Below are 20,526 nucleotides of genomic sequence, written 5' to 3'. Positions count from 1 at the left end.
TTCAAAGTAACTTCAATCTTGCTTATTTTGAATATGCATTACTCAGTTGTGGCCTGATGTTTCCAAAGGTGCTGAGTACCATTGACTTCAAGGTTTCTTAGCATCTTCTAAAACTAGTCCATTAAATACTTGTGCAGAAAATCAATTTATTTGTAATTACTTTCTTCTTATATATGATGACTATTTTAAATCCTGGCTATTCAGCTCTATATATACTATAACAACTTCTTTGTGTGAACAGGTGGTGACATCACAGAACTAGTTACTGAGTCTTCATCATCCCAATTCTTGAGGTTTTTTTTGTCTTCATGTCCAGTCCTTTTCTGAGGAGGAAGTGAAGTTAAAAGTCGATATACTGTCCCTGAGATCTCAGAATTAATTTGATTGAAACCTATTGGAATTCCTAAGGATATTTTTTCAATATTTTGGTGCTGACTAGATTAACTCAGCTTGCATTGCTGAGAGAGCAAGGAGAGATCTAGCTTATTCTACCCTAGATATAGAGAGAAGTTCAGGCTGGCCTGCTACTGTGCTTTAAACTCAACAACAGTGTCTTCAGTCAAGCACAGCTGCTATCACTTTTAGTTAGCCAATCATCAGCATTCAGAGTTGTCTTAGTTCTGATTAAATATTTCTAACTTGCACTGTGAGTGACAGCATTATTTGTTCTACTGGGATACAAAGAAGTAATTGCTCTATAGCCTATGAATGAAAAACACCTGAAACTTTTCAAAGATATAGAGCAGCCTTAATATTCTTGGTGACTTTAAGGAACATGATTTGTACTTAAGCATGAATATTTGAGGAGGTGTTCGTGGGTAGATTATTTTTTTTGGCATTGGATTCCTAGGATATCTGTGTCTAGTAATGAAACACTTTTAAAAGGATTAAAAGTAACCAGGGAGCAGCCCAGTATTGAGTGCACTCATTAGAAATTATTAAATTAAATTTATTGTTTGCCCTTTTGCTTCCCAAAGCGCCTGATGTATTAACGCTAATTTAGTACAAAAGATGTTTTGGGTTTCTCTTTTTTTTGTTTTTACCCCAGTACAGCAGTAAGCAAATAAACAAAATGTAGGGGTATACAGTGTCTGTCAAAATTACATAATTCATCATTTCACCATAAATTAGTATATTTACGTATTACTTATAAAAAGAGACAAATCAAGAACAAGGCAAATGAAATCATCAGCAAAACCAGCAACAACTAAGTTAAAGGTTCTCTTGGCACTTGGTTCCCTAAGAAGCTCTTATTGACACTGATTTATAAATATAAATGGTAAAATTAATATTCTATATGCTTTTGTTGATTTGAGCACACTGTAAATTTCTGTTTTTGTCCATAGACAAAATATCTGTATCCAGCATTAACTGATACAGATAAACATGATGTTGCATTAGTTCTAAAATTAAAATGTATGTATTGTACAGTATGCAGTAAATGTCTAGTGGCTGAATCGAGCTAGAGGAGCAGAGAAGAGCTTTGGCTTGATCTTGTGTTCTAAAGTAATTTAGAACGTTCAGTCAGGTTGCGTGATTTACATCCTCAACACCTTCTCCAATTTTTAAAAAATGTTAGTTTGTACAAAGAATATTGATGGTGTGAAAATAGGTGTTTTTTTGTTTTTGTTTTTTTTAAGTTCATAAAGGATACCAAGGTGATAGACATAGAAATACTTAATAAATAAAAGTACAACTAAAAAGAGTAAAAGCTAGATGCTTTATTGCTACAACACCTTTGTAACTGTAAAATCCTGCAACACTTATTCTTATTGTTTTATTCTTATTTTAAAGATTCATGTCACTTTCATTGCTCATATGACACTGTTTGGAGCAACAAATTGAATATAGTTATGTGATAGGCAGTAAAAGAGAATTATCTTAGTTGTTAGAATTTATGTAGTAAAGTTTCTTTTGTTTTTGTGCACAGTAGGAACTGAAAATGGACAAGAAGCAATTGAAAGTGGAGCTGTTTTTCTCTTTAAGACGTTTCACATGAAGGAATGCGTTGGTCATGATGAAACAAAGGCAATCAAGCAGATGTTTGGGCCCTTTCCATCGTCATCTGCTACTGCCGCCTGTAATGCCACGTGCCGGATTGCTTCTTACTTCACTGAAGAACAGCTTACTGCACTTATACGGATTGCTGAAGAGCAAAATGGTGATAACAGAGTATTCTTTGGTAAAAATATAGTATTTTCATTTGACATGCATGACCTGGATCACTCTGAAGAACTGCCAATAAATGGTGAGGCTGCTGAACAGAAAACTATAAGCTTAGATTACAAGAAATTTCTGAATAACCATTTGGAAAACTTCCAGAATTGCTATGGCAATAACTCTGATCTCAAGTCATTGGAAAAAGTGGATGATTCTTTTCTGTGGTATGAGGTTGGGAAGTTTCTAAATGAATCACTAAAAGGAACCCCTGGAGAACCAACAACAGATGAACTCTGCTGCACTTTGTATGAGATGCTTGCATCTAGTAAAAGTGGTGACGAGCTTCAGAATGAGGTACAGTAGATATATTAGTAATACTGTAGTAGAATTTATTTAAACGTGACACAGATATCAAACTTTCCTTTTTTTACTCATTATTTCAAGTTTTCCGCCAAAAAAATGATGTCCACTTGACATTAACAGGCTAGAGGCAAGTTTCTTCTTGAAGGTAAAAGGCAGTGACTATTCTGGTAGCTTTTGAGACTTGGCATATTGCTAAAGCTATAGTTACAGCTGTCATGGGGCAATAGCTGAGTTGAGTGGTATCAATGTTTTTGTCTTTGTTAATAAAAATGAAATCACAATATCTTAAATCACTATACACAAGTCTGTATAATGGTTTAAGATATTATAGTACGCTGGGGCAGAAAGAAAACATTGTATACATGTTTTTTCTGTTTATATACGGAGACCGTTTTCTTTTGAAAAAAGAACAGGAGTACTTGTGGCACCTTAGAGACTAACCAATTTATTTGGGCATAAGGTTTTGTGGACTAAAACCCACTTAATCAGATGCATGGAGTGGAAAATACAGTAGGAAGATATATATACAGGGAACATGAAAAGATGGGGGTTCCCATACCAACTCTAATGAGACAAATCAATTAAGGTTGCCTATTATAAGCAGGAGAAAAAAAACTTTTGTAGTGATAATCAGGATGGCCCATTTCAAACAGTTGACAAGAAGGTGTGAGTAACAGTAGGGGGAAAATTAGCATGGGGAAATAGTTTTTAGTTTGTGTAATGACCCATCCACTCCCAGTTTTGTTAGGAAGCAACTGTTTTAAATGAGAGACTGTATTTTTATTATCTTTAAAGATCTTGCTTAACTTCCAAATGTTCATTAATTTTAAGGTGTAGTTATACTTTCTAACTACACTTTAAAATAAAAAAATGGTACTTTCAAATGTGGAAAAAAATTACCTTTTAATTCTTTTTCTGCATTTGTGGTCACACTTCCTGTTGCAGACCCTCTTTTGCTGCTGAGGCAGGAGAGAGAGATCTGCTTTCAGGTGGAAGTAGGGGCAGGCAGCTCTGCAGAAAGATTCATTATAAATCTGCTACCTATTTCCGCCTTTGGAAAGTAGTCCAGGAACTGGTGGAAGCTAGTAGAACGAAGGAGTGACTCCTTCAGAAAGACAGGGGACTGCTGTTAGAGTGGCTAGTGGTGATGGGGTCAACAGCAGACTTCTTTGAATGTGAGTAGTGGCTACTAACCTGGAACCAGAGGGAGTGGGACAGGGGACTAGTAATGTGTTAGAAGGAAGATGAGTAGAGATGGAGAGTGGAATTGGGTCCTGTAATAGGACAGTGTTGGGTTGGGGAGACATGGACCTGAGGAGGAGTCTGCTGAGCAAGAGAGAGCAGACAAATTCAGCTGGTGAAGGTGGCTTACCCATCAGACAACACTGGTGTGGAGTACAGAGTGAATTTTGAAAAGCAAACTACCACCTCTTCCTTCCTTTTTCCAACATAATTCTTCAGTACTTCTTTCAACTGAACCTTTTAACTTTCTTTTAGAAAATCGACTTTTCAAACTACTTAAAGATTCCTCTGTAGTTTTTCTGAAAGGGAATAGAAACACAGAAGTGGTGCCACAGAAGTGGTGCTATAGGTAGGGGTGGGTAGTCCACTGAAAACTGAATCCTGTGGACTCAAGGTGAGTTTGCTACTAAAGACAATATTTATTCTTTTAAAGATAATAATTTTTACATTTAGATAACTGGCTTTGGATACCTATTGTATAAATGAGGGCATGCTCCTGTCTTGTTTGGTATTTAAGTATGGCTATTATGATGACCAGTTGAACATTTTAAAGGCACTAACCATGTGTGGGTCAACCAGTGTCTTAATCATATGACTTTCTTTAATAGTTATTTTTTGCCATATTTTTTTCTGATTTTTGTTTTTTTCAATTCTAAGGACATCCACTAACATGAAGCCTGACCAAGCCAAAATTATATTCAACATAACCAACTATGTAAAAGATAATAGTGTAAATAACCCCTTCCCCCCAAACTTGACATATTTTGCAAACAGTTTCACACCTTGGGTAGTTGAGACACAAACAACATTATTAAAGATTGCCCACCTCTTGAGAAAGGGAGGAACTTGCATGTAAAAGAGAAAACTAAGTAATCCTTATCTTCCTCAAGAGCCCGCAATGTTCTTAACAGAAAAAATACAGTATGGGGACCTTGACTTCCACAAGGTTTCTTAGATGGGGAGGAATATTTATTTACATCTAACGGAAATGGGAGAGAGAAAATGCCTCCCACTACCCAGAGTATTACTTAATTTATCCATGTTTAATGCTTAAGATATTTACGTAACAGGTTTAAAAATTCACTTAAAACTAGCTCCAGTGAAAGGGGATTGAGAAGAATAGCCATCTTCCATAATAAGTCTTAATGATGATAAAGAAGTCTTTAAATCAAGTATAAAAACCAAAAGCATGCTGCTGATCTGTTTGAAAATGCCATCCTCTAACTTGTTTTGCAGAAAAAAATGTTGCATTTCTTTTTCAGGAAATGTTCTTTGTCATTGTGGTTAAACTTGAATTTTGATTAGATAAGAAAAAAGACTGCTCTCCCCCCTCCCCACTCCCCCCGCTTCCCTCTCTCCTTCATGAAGGTTGTTTAGCAGGGAAGAGTATCTTTCTTTAGATTAGCATTTTGGGACTGCCATCAGGGGAAAAATATGGCATTTCCTTTGGTGGATTGCAAGCAGTAATCTCAAGGAAGCTTTTAAAATGTTTAATCACCTGTCTTAATAATAATTAAGAAATACATTCACTTCTCTCCTTGTTCTGTTCATTCCCTCCCCATTAACTCCCACAAAACCCTTCCCTACTTAATACAAATATTAGGTGGTTGGCATGTCACCTTTTATCACAACAGTCCCATTAGTTCATTGCCCACTGGGTTGTGTTTATGTGGGGCCATTGAAACAGTTTGAAATTCAGCAGCTTTTGCGAAATGCTAGCTTACATTGGTGTTATATCCTCCATTAGGGCAGTGATGCTTTGAAATTTATTGCTAGTTTTGGGTTGTGCTTTCATGCAGTTTTTTCATTGGAGTTGTTTTGATGTTTGCTACTGGCATAATCTTGTGTCTTTATGCGGATGAGTCTCTTTAACTTAAAATAGACCTTTTGTAGAACAAAGTGTGCAATAGACTTGTAATAAGCATTATTGAGATGGTGTGACAAGTGGCTGATTCCATGTGCATGCTCTGAGGATGCATTGAGTGGGTTGATATTTGTCTGCTGAAGTCGCTGTGCTCTGTAAAATTCTCTCATCATTTATACACTGGGAAATAAGGAGTATTTGTATGAATAGTCTGGAATCCCCCACCTAAGAACAGGTTAGACAAACCTCTGTCAGGGATGGTCTAAGTATACTTAATCCTGCCTCAGCACATGGGGCTGGACAAGGTGGCCTTTTGAGGTCCCTTCCAGCCCTACATTTCTATAATTCTTTGAAATAAAATGGTGCTACTTTCTGGCTAGATTATAATAAATCCTGTTTTAGGTGTGGTCCCTTAACAGTCATTTACAAATATATCAAATGAAGGGCACGTTCACATATCCGTTTCAACCCATAACAAGGTTTCTCTCAGCTCATAACTGTAAGAAATCGGCTTTCATTAGTTATTGCCTCACTCTTACTCTTTGAATACATGCAGAAGTGATTTTCCACTATGAACAAGTCTAGTCAAATTAGATTATATACATTACATTGCAGATAAATGATTTTAACATATTTCAGATTGTTGATAAGTTTGATAATGACATAACTGGTGGTTGACATGTAAGAAGCCAATTACCTGTATATGAGAATAGAGAGCCTGACATGGTACATACAGAGTTTAGCCATGATAGCTGTCAATGATTTTCTCAAGATTTAGTATGTGGTATATTATTCTTAATATCCCATTCACACACACAGCAGCCACCATAATGGCTCTTTCAAAACAATTAATTAAATAATAGGAGTGTTTTAACAAACCTGATTTTCTTAGGATAACTGGAGAATGCTTTGCTCAGTTAGATTTTAAAACAGAAATCTTGCAAAATTACTGCATCTGCTCATGACTTATTGAATGTTATTCCCACAGAGAGATTCTTTCTCTAATTAATATTTAGAAGTCATAAGTAAAATATTGATTTTTTTTTTTTTTTTTTTTTTGTAAATAGTCACTTCTATTGTAACACCATTAACTCAGGGGACCATTGCAAAATAATCTTTAAATAAAAAGACAGACAGTACACTTCCTGCAATTGCTTACATGTTAAATACAGGTACAGAGAGAAATTAAGTGAACACTGGAATTCAGGAGAAAAATGTAAAGAAGCAGCTTATATGAAGGTTCATTGTAAACTTTTATTTAATTCTGTTTTCCACGTTATAGCATGAAAAAGGAAACGTCTGAACAACTAAAACTAAGAAGCTTGAGTGTCATTCAGTATGACAGCAGACTATTCAGCATGTCACATGTACACCTCTACCCTGATATAACGCTGTCCTTGGGAGCCAAAAAATCTTACTGCGTTATAGGTGTAACTGTGTTATATTGAACTTGCTTTGATCCGCCGGAGTGCGTAGCCCCTGCCCCCCCCCCCCGAGCACTGCTTTACCGCATTGTATCCGAATTCGTGTTATATCGGGTCGTGTTATATCGGGGTAGAGGTGTATATCTAGACAAAAAGTTAAACGTTATATAAAATATGAGTAGGAGGGAATTCAGTGATTATATGAAAGAATATCTATAATACAAAAGTATATTATCGCCACTCATTCACAATGTATGATTGTTTGTATCTAGATAAGCACATGAAATTCTTACACTTTTGCCAGTCTACTAATTTTTGATTGTATATGTATGTGCATTTATAAAAATATGTAGATAGGTATTTACAAGCACATAGACTAAGAATCCAAAAACTATATTTATCTAATTTGCACCAGGCATATCTGTCATAAATAGACTGATTGGGCCAGTTTTTTAGTATTATACAATGGAAAAGATAAATTTTAAAAAAATGAAATGTCAGAAGAATGAAAGACTGATAAGAGAAACTTATCCTGATGTTTTACCATTAATCAGTAGATAAACAATCCCAAGGTACCTTGGTATATTGCCTTTGAAGTTTATGGTTTTCTAACCAGATCAAAAGAAGGTTAGAGGATATACACAAGACATGTGTTTTTGTTCTGTTTTTTAAAAATAACTTTTCAAGATTGCACTACTTTGTTTGTCACAGTCCTAAAGAGAACCAGAAGACTGAGGACTGATTTATGAGCTATTTGTTATTAGCAAATGCTTTTTAAAGTAACTATTTTTTGTTTTTTTTTGTTTTTTTCCTTTCCCTTTAGCCCTAATATTAAGTGTATTTTCTCAAAGAGTGCAGAAGACTTTCATGGAGCAAGTTTACCTGGGTCTGGTGTAGGGGGAAAATGTGAGCTCCTCTTTGCTCCTCCTTCTTCCCCCAACCTGAGCTCCGCCTCAGCCTTCATTACCCTTGTTCCGCATTCTTCCACACATAAAAAAGTTATTTCGACCCTTGCCTGTCGACAAGGCTCTTGCTAGTTGTGTTTTTTGTTTTTTTTTAAATACAGTACTCTGATAAACAAACAGACCCAGGAGTTACCCCAGTTCAAATCAGATAAACCACTGACAACATATTTATAACCAAAATTAATCAACGCTCCCCATTCAATCCCCAATAAAGTCCCACAACACCTCTCCCCATCCCTAGGGGAGCCTTGTAGTATGTTCAAACTTAGACTACTGTGGGCCTGAGGAGGAACTGCATTTCAAAAGCCAATGGTCCTTATGAAGAATGGCCTACTTCCTTTCTCTCTCTATTCCCCCCCCTCCCCCATCTTCTACTGACTGGGGCTTCAGGTAAGATGCTTCTGCTGACAATTACCATGGCAGTATGTCACAGGGGGAGAGGCAGGTCCCAAGTCAGTTAGGGCTTTCGAGGTCAAAACTGCTGTCTCAAAATCAAAATGGAAACCATCAGGCAGCCAGTGTAGGTTGTAGAGCACAGATTTAGAATGGACCTATCTTCCATTAACTTTAATGTGAAGGTTAAGTATGCTCACAAAAAGAAACACAACTTAAGAATCAGGCTGCAGAATTCAACACCAGCTGCATTTTCTGAATAGCTTTAAGTATTAATTATAGGAGCTACTGGTTGCAGCTTGGTAGTTAAAGTTGTATTCTCAAATAGGCCTAAAAAGGGGTCTAAATTACCATTTTTTCTTCCTGTAGTTGGTCTTTGTATATGAAATTTCAAATAGTATTAGTTTTTATGCCCTTTGAATTTTCTGTGTAGCAACTGGCTTCCCGACAGCCCTCTTGCCACATAGCATTCAGGCACAGCTCACATGTGGTTGAAAATCTGATTGAAGCCTGTGATTGATTTTTTTATTTTTTCTTCCTAAAAAAGCTTATGATTTTTAAGTCAGTTTGATTTTTGAATGCTTCAATTTGGCAGTTCTGCTTCTGTTGGCTTCCTGTATTCCTCTTACCATAATCCCAATTTCTTTCTTTTCTTTGTGTCTTAGCTCAAACTCTACAGGGGTAGGAGCAGAGGGAAACTGATGAGCAGAAACTCCAGACAAGTGGAATTCCAGGCTCCATTATTGAGCTGGGTCTGACAAACATCCTACAGTTAATCACAGGGGAAGCTCTGAGTCTGCTGTCAGCCATTCTGAGAATGGGGGAACAGAACGATGAAGTGATTGTGAGGCTTTTCATGTTGGTGCAATATCTCATGCTTTAAATATTTAAAAAAAACAAACAAACCCAAATTAAATCACCCTAGGAAACTAATATACAAAAAAATAACAAAACTTTGGTGTGAAGCACGTAAGACTGTTAAGCACCCAGTATACTTGACACAGAAGCAAGAAAACAAAAAGTTAAGCCACCTAGCAGTACATCCTTCTCTACTCCTCCACTTGTTCGGCCCACACACCTTACCTCTGGTTGGAGGTTGCAAGAGGTGACTGCGGAAGCATGATATTAGTGTTGTAATCTAATGTATTGGTCCAAAGATTCATCCGATGTCTGCCGATATGAGGAGGCTGGGGATGAGGGGGCACATGGGGAGTGGGTCCCTGGCCCTGGGAGAGTGGAGGAGGAGACCAGGTGAGGATTGCAGGGGCCAGATAGGGAATGGCCCCTGTCATAAAGATACAGCTAAGGGTAGCATAAAATCCCTCTTTACCCTCTAAAGGGTTAATTCCTCTTTTACCTGTAAAGGGTTAAGAAGTTCAGATAACCTGGTTGGCACCTGACCAAAAGGACCAATAAGGGGAGAAGATGCTTTCAAATCTGTGGGAGAAGGTTTTTGTTTGTGTCCTTGTTCTGTTCTCTCGGAGTCAGCAAAGGAACCAGGCAGGGCAAATAGATCTCCCTAAGCCATATCTGGACTAAGCATCTAGTATTGCAGAAATAGTAAGTAATAGCAAAGAAATGCGTTAGATTATCTTTTGTTTTAGCTTGTGAATTTTCCCTGTGCTAAGAGGGAGGTTTATCCTTGTTTTTGTAACTTTAAAGTTTTGCCTAGAGGGGAAATCCTCTGTGTTTGGAATCTTTTTGTTACCCTGTAAAGTTATCTTCCATCCTGATTTTATAGAGGTGATTCTTTTATCTTTTTTTAAATAAACTTCTTTTAAGAACCTGATTGTTTTTCAGTGTCCAAAGACCTAGGGGGGTTGATCTGTGCTCAATTTGTAACCATTTGGTTAGGATATTATTCTCAAGCCTCCCCAGGAAAGGGGGTGTAGGGACTTGGGGGGATATTTTGGGGGAGGTAGGGCTCCAAGTGGCCCTCCCTGCATGTTTGTTTAAATCACCTGGTGGTGGCAGCATACTGTTCAAGGACAAGGTGGAACTTGTGCCTTGGGAAAGTTTTAACCTAAGCTGGTAAAAATAAGCTTAGGGGGTCTTTCATGCAGATCCCCACATCTGTACCCCAGAGTTCAAAGTGGGGAAGGAACCCTGACAGCCCCTGATCAGAATTAATCTATTTGCTACATTAGAGTGTGTTTCTCATAACTAAGCTAGTTTCAGTGGGACAGTGTAGCTCCTATTTAACATTTTTACAATGGAAAACCATTATAAAGCTGGTCTACTCAGGCAGTTAAATTAGGTTTATGGAATAGCCCAGAATAGCTGGAGCATACCAGAGAGTCTAGCCCCATGTGCGGTAGGATCTAATCTTATCTGAAGAGTGTGTGTATCTTAACAGTAATTAAATATTACAGATCTGTATCATTTCTATTCTATGGAAGCAGACATACCATAAGTGCCTGACTTAATTAGTAATGTAAAATGGACTAGGTATCATGATCTTTGAAAAGTGCCAAGGATTTAATTGTTTTAATAGTTTAACTGCATGACAGTATATATCCTTGTATTTGGTTTCTGTGATACACAGACCACTCTTTCAAGAGTGGTCTTTATATTTGTGACAACAGTTGTTTGCATTTGGTACTCAGCCACATGATTGGTGAATCCAAAGCAAATGCTTGCAATTTGATCACAAACAGTTTTTCCATGAGCAAAATTGTGGGTTGAGATATAAAGATTTGTGGTTTGATGTCCCAGTTACAGTACTTCCCTTTTATGGCACTGTAACTCATTTCATTTAGTTCCAGTAGAGCAGTGATTTTCAACCTTTTCTCATTTGCGGACTCCTAAAAAACTTTAAATGGATGTGCAGACCCCTTTGGAAATCTGTGGAGAGGTCCCCAGGGGTCCATGGACCACAGGTTGAAAACCATTGTTCTATGGTAATGACAACCTTTCGCGGACCTCTTAAACATAGTCTGCAGATTCCAGGTTTGAAACCGTTGACTCAATCCTTTGGGCTTTTTGACTAATTACATGTGTTCTTTGGATGTGCGTTGCTATTTAGTTTAAAGTTTGGAATATAAATGCTGAGTTATTTGTGTTTAAAAATATCAAAACAACTGAATGGACCTGCTAAGCACAAGAAACAAAAGGAGACCAGTGAGCAAATTGTGAAGTTGCCAAAAAATGTTTTTTTTTTTGTTTGTTAAAACTCTCACTACATCAGATACACCCTCAGTCTCTTCATCAATCACTGACAAAATATCAGAAAATTGGCAGTGCATATTGAAAATGTTTCAATCCTGGAAGCCCCAAAATATTCAAACTAGATAATGTTCAAGGAGCAGACTCTGTTCAGAATGGAAATATTTAATACCTCTGCAAGAACCAGTGATACCTTACTGACTGATTCCAGTGACGTTCAAACTGAGTTGGTTAGAGAAAATTCCACTGACAAGTAAAAATTTAATGTTGAAATTTTAAGTTCAGAACAGAAATATTTTATTGTAAAACATGGCCCTTGCCAAACTGAGGGACTAGTCCCACAGTACTCTAAGACAAATCAATGCTCTTCGGCATCTTATTATGAAACAGTGTTGAAAGCCGGACCCAAACTTAAATTAACCTGGTTGTGTGGGGCACAAAAGTTACTGCAACCCTTTTGGCTTTTTGGGGATTGGGGAAAAAAAATTCAGATGACATGGTATGGATAAGTGAAAAGAGAGACTGGCGGTATTTTTCTCAAAATATAGCAGTACGTGAAACAGCTGATTCATTTTGGAGCTTGCTTAATATGTGATCAGTGGTATTTGCATAGTATCATTAAAAATCTCAAATTGAAAAGAGGACAGTTACTAGAGCAGAGGTTGGCAAACTACGGCCCGCAAGCCACATCCGGCCCGCGGGACCCTCCTGCCCTGCCCCTGAGCTCCTGCCCCGGGAGGCTCACCCCCGGCCCCTCCCCCACTGTTCTCTCTCCCCCGGAGCCTCAGCTCGCCCTGCCACCGGCGCAATGCTTTGAGCAGTGGGCTGTGAGCTCCTGGGGCAGCGCAGCTGCAGAGCCGGGGCTGACCCGGTGCTCTGTGCGGTGCAGTGGCGTGGATGGCTCCAGGCTGTAGTGTCACCAGCCACTGGTGCTCCAGGCAGCACGGTAAGGGGGCAGGGAGCAGGGGGTTGGATAATAGGGCAGGGGAGTTCGGGGTGGTGGTCGAGGGCGGGGGTGTGGAATAGCGGTTGGGGCGGGGAACAGGGGGGTTAAATGAGAGCAGGGGTTCCGGGGAGGCAGTCAGGAAGGAGAGGGGGGATTGGATGGGGCGGCGGGGGGCAGTCAGGGGTAGAGGTTCCGGGGGCAGTCAGGGGACAGGGAGAAGGGGTGGTTGGATGGGGCAGGAGTCCGGGGGGGCCGTTGGGGTGAGAAGCAGGGGGAGGTCGGATAGGAGGCGGGGGCCGGGCCACGCCTGGCTGTTTGGGGAGACACAGCCTCCCCTAACCGGCCCGCCATACAATTTTGGAAACCCGATGTGCCCCTCAGGCCAAAAAATTTGCCTGCCCCTATACTATATAGGTGCCCCTATACCACCTCAATTGTGGTATTAACAGTATATTCACTTGGGCTATGTCTGATCTTACATTTAGAGTTCATAGAGATTATTGGTGAAGGAAACAGTGGCAATTTTTTTTTCTGTTGAACTATTGGCCTAATATAATCCTATTCTCGAAATCATAGGGAAGCCAAAAGAAAAACAACCAAGTCCAGTAATTGAAAATAATTTCATACAGTTGCTTTCAGGACACATTACAGAAAGTATTGTTAATGACCTTAAGAACGGACTGTTTTGCTTAGTGATAATGGACATAACCCAGAACTTATCCAAAGTTGACCAACTAAGCCAAGTTTTCTGGTAGGTTACCAAAGAAAAAGAAAAGGCAATCCTGCCAAAAATAAATATTAATTAGTTCTTTAGGATTTCATGAAGTAAGTGGTCAATCAGGTGCTAATCTTGAAAGCTATAAAAAAAGCGTATTGAAGACAAAGATATAGAACCATTGAAAGGATGAGGATAGTTGAAAGTAAATTTCCAGTTTATTGATTCCCCCCCCCCCCCAGTTTTAAGTGATATACAAAATCAATCTAGGAAAATGATACAAGTGTGAGGAGGTTTAGATTAAAAAAATGAAAACAACTTGAAAAAAAGGTTCAGTAACCTTCACTTAGTGCAAGACATTCTGTATAAAAACCAAGTTTGTTTTGTTGATACATCTGCTGCATTAAAATGACTACAAATTAAAGGATATTGCCTCACCTGCCTTGTATCTTAATATCCTGGCACCAACATGTCTACAACAACACTGCATACAAATTAATTGTCCCTCTGATTCACACACAATCAAAATCAGCATATGTTCTTTAAGATCAGGAAACCTGTCAGTTAGTAAGGTCACACAGTAAAGAAAATGTAGAGTTGGGTTTTAAATCCACTAAAGTACCTAGATTTAACCTTACTTACAACACATCTAATTAATTATAGTATGAAGGAAATAAATAGTCCTCACATTTCAAGTCATCTTAATTAAGTTGTAAAGTGACCTTGTCTTCAGTTTTTTAAATTGGTCCACTAAATTAAGTATGTGTAAATAATGGGCATTCATTATTCAGAGCAGTCATTCATTTAGTTTGCTCCAAGAAACAGTAATCTGGCTTGGACACATTTTTTTAAGAGAAAATAAGTGCAGTCTTAATTTACATGGCCAAATTGTTAATGCTATTTAAGAATTTAATTTAGAAGTGTTAATATTCAAAATTATTCTGTATGGCAAGCAAAATTAAGACTAATGTGAGAAGTGCTGTCTGAGTGACACTCTCTAGTTTATGAAATTACAATAAAATACTATGCCACAAGAGATGGTTTTAGAATTTATATTTGCAAGTCAATGGTTAAAACCAATTTTAATGTTTTGACCACTCAGTACACTCTATGCACATTTGCTCTATGTTTCATATAAAGCAGCACAAATGCAAATATATTGCATGAAGCAGCATTTTCTCTTCAAAATACAATGGGAGCAGTTCAGATCCCCTTCTGGAGGGTTTATTGCTGTAAGCCACTATGGGGGGTGAGGGGGAACCTGGGCCCGCCCACTACTCTAGGTCCCAACCCAGAGACCCTAAGAATAGCAGCTATGTGCTACTGTTTCCCTTTAATGAAACTGTCTTCAATTCTCTGTGCCACTTCCCCATGGCTTTCATGGATGCTTCACCTTTAGCTCAGAGCAGTCATGAGCTCTTTCTCACTCCCCATGTCCCTGCCAGCACTGAGCTGTCCGTAGTGCTGCAGGTTCCTTTGGCCAGCCAGGAGTACCACCTGCACTCCTCGGGCAGTTCCTTCCTGAAGCCAGTCTTTGGCTATGCAGCTCCTTTTTATATGGCTCCTCTGGGCCCTGATTGGCTGCTCTCTGCAGCCTCTCTGATTGGCTAGACCTTTGTAGCCTTTCTAGGCTTCTCGGAGGACTTAGCTCCACAGCTCCTTTCCTGGGACGGGTGTGGGCCTCTGAGTCTAATCCATCCCATCACATGTTCCCTTACAATATATGCCATCTGTTCTATCTTGCATTTTTCTGTGAAGCTGGGAGCGCTTTTCCCAGACTTGAAGAAGAGCTCTGTGTGGCTCGAAAAGCCTGTCTCTCTCACCAACAGAAGTTGGTCCAATAAAAGATATTACCTCACCCACCTTGTGTGTCTAATACCCTGGGACCGACATGGCTATAACTACATTGCATACAACTGTGTGGATTCACAGGTAATATATTTAACTATCCTGCCCTTGCATTTAGGGTCTGATTTTTAGAAGTTGATGAGCACTTCCTGAGAAGTTCTAAGCATTCTTAATTCTCACTGATTTAAGTGTTCAGTTTAGCACTTCCTTGGCCTTAACTAAGGATTATTGTGGACAGTCTGAATGTTTCATTTGTGTTAAGTCTCTCCTGTGCCATTGCATTATAATATATAAAGCCCTCCTGGGCCATAGTATTACAGTGTTTGCCACCAAAAAATAGCTATAGCTATTAATTTTTTCAACACTAGTACATTCATGGAACATTCTTTTTCAAATGACACTTGTCATGCTTTATCTATGTCCAATGGTGATTTTTTTTTAGCAAAATCCTTCTAGCTGCTTTTGAATTAGGCAAAGACGGGGGTAAAAACATTTCCCCTATGTTTTAATATATTTTTAAAAAAAATCTAGCCATACTTTTTCTGATAGGGTTACTTTAGGAAGACTGATGCCTTAAATTCAGTACAGTTTTTGTCAAAATTACTATTAAATAAGTGGCTCAGACTATTTGATCTATTAAAAATTTACTATGATTTTTATTCTGTTTGTAATTTTACTTAGGTCTTTCTTGTTTTTGGAGGTTTGATTTAGGTTACCTGTTTTCTTTAAAAATTCATTCTTAGTGAACTTCTTTCTTTGTGCTGATACGGAAACCTAATATGCGTTTAGTTTTCCATCTGAACAATGTTGAACATGCTTAGTTCTCAAGTTCCCTGCAAGTTTCTTTCAGAATCAGACTGTCTCTCCTTCCACCTAGGTTGAGACACATTTCTGTTCATTAGCTCTCAGGGCCATGAAGTTCTTCTTTTAAAGAGAGTTGAATTTCTGACAATCATCTATTGTATTAATATTTTACAGATCCAAGCAAAGGGAAGAAACTGCATTTAAACTGTGTGTGTTATCTAAGTGGTCAGGTTGTGTATCTCTGAAGTATGTAATGTTCAAGGTCTGTCATGTTACAAAGGGATCCAAGTCTGTTCCACGACGGGAACACATTCTGAACAGAATAGATCTTCAAAGCTACCTTATGTTTTTGCCTGTTCACTGCGCTGCTGGGCTTTATAAAGCAGAATTTTATACCTGCAATGCTTCTTGTTGCTTCTAGTCTCTCTTCTTGAATGTAATTTCCCATAATTTATAGAGAGATCTCATCTAACTGAAGGTTGATTTTTGTGCATACAGACAAAACAATTCTTTCCTGTTAAATAGTATTTACATAGAGGACAAGTCAGTGTAATACTGTGCCCTCACTGTTGTGTTTTTAATACTACAGTAACTCCTCACTTAACGTTGTAGTTATGTTCCTGAAAAATGCGACTTTAAGTGAAACGATGTTAAGCAAATCCAATTTCCCCATAAGAATTAATGTAAATGGGGGTTCCGGGGCAGCTTCCCCTACTCTGCAAGCACCAGGGGCGGGGGGCTCAACCCTCAGCCCGCCCACTCCACCTCTTCCCCCAAGCCCCTACCCTAGACCCGCCTCTTCTTCCCCCCACACCACCTCCCCCTTTACTTCACACGCTGCATCCTGGCTCCTCTCCCCTCCCTTCTAAACGCTGCAAGCCAGCTGATTGCTGTGTTCGGGAGGCGGGGGAGGCACGCCGAGTCCTCGCTCCTCCCCCCTCCCTCCTGCCCGGGGCAATCAGCTGGCTTGCGGCGTTTAGGAGGGACGGGGGAGGAGCGAGGACTTGACACAGGCTCCACTTACCTCCCCCCCGCCTCCTGCCCGGGGCAATCAGCCGGCTTGCGACATTTGGGAGGGAGAGGGAGCCTGCATGCCGAGTCCTCGCTCCTCCCGCCTCCCCCCTCCCCTCTCCCTCCTGCCTCCAAAACACCGCAAGCCAGCTGATTGCCGGGGGCAGGAGGAGGGGGAAGGTGCTGATCCGCAGGTGGGAGGCGCTGGTGGGGTGGGCACAGGAGGCTGCCAGCTGTGGAGAAAGCAGGCAGCCAAACAACGTAAGAGTGGAGCATTGCACAACTTTAAATGAGTATGTTCCCTAATTGATCAGCAACGTAACAATGTTAAGCGGGACAACTTTAAGTGAGGAGTTACTGTAGTTAAATGATGAATACTCTGTTTCTGATATCCTGCTTCTAAATTTTGTATCTATTTAGGGAAGTCTTTGCTAGAGTTTGTACTTGATGGATAAGATACGCTTTGCAGTTATGTGAGAATCGTTTAGTTTTCTAACTAGGTGTGTCTCAGCTTCCAGCTTGTAAATCTGTTTGGGTACTCCAAATACTATTTGTCTCTTTGAGACTTTTTCATAATATGGACCTTATAGAGAGACTGTCTTGCAGATTCTCTCTCCTCCCATTGATGAATGTGAGGAAAAGCAGACTGTGCATTTGTGACCGTGTGGCAAAAATAGCAACTGCTAATGTGGCAAATTAATGTTGGGAAAATATTTAATGTCTTTTCAGATGTCTTCTCATGTCATTTAGCAGACAGAAACAAGGAAGAATATAGAACCATATGATCAACTAGCTTTCTGCAGATCACAAGTGATTACAGACCACGCTTTGGAACCATTGTGCTATAAGATTAGTACAGGGGGAGCTAACCTGAACTTTGAGAAAAATATGGGTGGTGCTAAGAATAAATAAAAATCTGCAATATAATTGGTGTCATGCTGACTGAAGTGTTACTTAAGCAAAGGCTCACCTAAGTTATAACTGGCCTTTTCCATAGGAGAAATATCACGTGCAGAAATGTGTTGTTTTTTTCTTTTATTCTAGACAAAACAGCATATAAGACATCAGCACTTCACTGCTCTGTTGGATATTTAGTTTGAATTTTGAAGATATTGAGGATTTAAGAATATGGTATTTTGTAATGTTTTATTTTTGATAGATTGTATTAGTGCAATCTGTTCCACTAGTACTGGATGCTGGCAGTAATATAATGGACAAAATAAATTTCCCAAACCAGAGTTGTGGAAAATAGCATGTGCTGTCATTTACACTAGCTAGAAAATCAGTTTTACTCATCACTAACCAGATGCATCTGAGTCCCTCACACCTTCATCCTCTCAGCTGGCATGCTGCTCTCTAGCTGAATCCAGGGCTTAGTTTCTCAATATAAGCTGCTGCTCTTCTTTCCATAGTGGAATCCATATCCAAGATGCCGAGATGCTTTCCAGCTGCTGCTTTTCCCCCTGTTTGAAACAGAACCAAAGGTGCCCTCAAAGGTCCGTGTTCACAGCTGCTTTCCTCCCTGTCCTGCGTAAAGCTTCTCATCCATTCTAATCAATCAAGCCATTAAGTGAAAGAAATGTCAGGTTAAAATTGGCCCCAAAATTAGGCTTTGTAAGTCCTAGATTTTTATCATAGTGTCATAGAAACGTAGAACTGGAAGGGACCTTGATAGGTCATCTAGTCAACGCACTAGCACTCAACGCAGGACTAAGTAATAACTAGATCATTCCTGACAAGTGTTTGTCTAACCTGCTCTTAAAAACCTCCAATGATGGAGATTCCACAACCTCCCTAGGCAACTTATTCCAGGACTTAACTAACCTGACAGTTAGAAAGTTTTTCCTAATGTCCAACCTAAACCTCCCCTGCTGTAGTTTAAGCCTACTGCTTTTTGTTGTATTCTCAGAGGTTAACGAGAACAATTTACTTCCCTCCTTCTTGTAACGACCTTTTATGTACTTGAAAACTGTTATGTCCCCCTTAGTCTTCTCTTTTCCAGACTAAACAAACCCAAATTTTTCAATCTTCCTTCATAGGTCATGTTTTCTAGATGTTTAATCATTTTTGTTGCTCTCCTCTGCACTTTCTCCAATTTGTCCACATCTTTTCTGAAATGTGGCACCCAGAACTGGACACTATACTCCAGCTGAGGTCTTACCAGCACAGAGTAGAGCGGAAGAATTACTTCTCGTGTCTTGTTTACAACACTCCAGCAAATACATTCCAGAATGATGTTTGTTTTTTTGCAACCGTGTTACATTGTTCACTCATATTTAGCTTGTGATCCCCTATGGCCCACAGATCCCGTTCTCAGTACTCCTTCCTAGGCAGTCCTTTCCCATTTTGTGTGTGTGCAATTGATTGCTCCTTCCTAAGTGGAGTTTTTTACATTTGTTCTTATTGAATTTCATCCTATTTACTTCAGACCATTTCTCCAGTTTGTCCAGATCATTTTGAATTTTAATCCTATTCTCCAAAGCACTTGAAACCCCTCTCTGCTTGATATTGTCCGCAAACTTTATACGTGTACTCTCTATGCCGTTATCAAAATAATTCATGAATATATTGAACAGAACCGGACTCAGGACCGATCCCTGCAGAACCTCACTCAATGTGCCCTTCCAGCTTGACTGTGAACCAATGATGATTATTCTCTGGGAATAGTTTTTCAACCACTTTTATGCACCTGCCTTATGGTAGCTCTATCTAGTTTGTATTTCCCTAACTTGTTTATGAGAAGGTCAGACGAGACAGTATCAAAAGCCTTAGTAAAGTCAAGATATACCACATCATCTGCTTCCTCCTTCCGCAAGGCTTGTTATCCTGTCAAAGAAAGCAATTAGGTTGGTTTGATGCTATTTGTTCTTGACAAATCCATGCTGACTGTTACTTATCACCTTATTATCGTCTAGGTCTTTGCAAATGGATTATTTGCTCCATTAGGTTTCCGGGTACTGAAATTAAGCTGACTGGTCTGTAAATCTCCAGGTTGTCGTTATTCCCCATTTTATAGACTGGCACTGTATTTGCCCTCTTCCAGTGGTCTGGAATCTCTCCTGTCTTCCATGGGTTTTCAAAGATAATTGCTAATGGCTCAGATATCTCCCCAGTTAGCTCCCTGAGTATTCTAGGATATATTTCATCAGGCCCTGGCAACTTGAAGACACATAACTTGTCTAAGTAATTTTTAACTTGTTCTTTCCCTCTTTTAGCTTCAGATCCTACCTCATTTTCACTGGCGGTCGCTATGTTAGACATCCAATCGTTACTAACCTTTCTGGTGACAACTGAAACAAAGTCATTTAGCACATCTGCCATTTCCACATTTTCTGTTGTCTCTTCCTCCCTCATTGAGTAATGGACCTACCCTGTCCTTGGTCTTCCTCTTGCTTCTAATATATTTGTAGAATGTATTCTTGTTACTCTTTGTCTCTAGCTAGTTTAATTTCATTTTGTGCCTTGACTTTTCTAATTTTGTTCCTACATACTTTTGGTGTTTTATATTCATATACTTAATTTGCATTTAAACAGTAAACAGAGTCATTAAGCAGGAAGGGAAACAAAGGAAGCTCAAATAGGTGAGGGGAAAAGCAGCAAGAAACATCTTTTCCCATAGACTTTTT

The 20,526-nt window shown here is 39.2% G+C and overlaps 1 protein-coding gene across 1 annotated transcript in view; it reads left to right on the top strand.

The window, feature by feature from the left end:
• The window catches only part of ASCC3 (activating signal cointegrator 1 complex subunit 3), a 525,526-nt gene that overhangs the window by 39,468 nt on the left and 465,532 nt on the right, over window positions 1-20,526 (top strand). The window contains exon 4 of the mRNA XM_065400559.1: window positions 1,931-2,514. Coding sequence (XP_065256631.1) covers window positions 1,931-2,514 — 584 coding nt within the window. The remainder of the gene's footprint in view (window positions 1-1,930; window positions 2,515-20,526) is intronic.

This window comes from Emys orbicularis, chromosome 3 (assembly GCF_028017835.1).
Source record: "Emys orbicularis isolate rEmyOrb1 chromosome 3, rEmyOrb1.hap1, whole genome shotgun sequence".
NCBI classification, from domain to species: domain Eukaryota; kingdom Metazoa; phylum Chordata; order Testudines; family Emydidae; genus Emys; species Emys orbicularis.
Note: the sequence above shows the minus strand (reverse complement) of the source record. Positions and strands in the feature narration are given on the sequence as shown.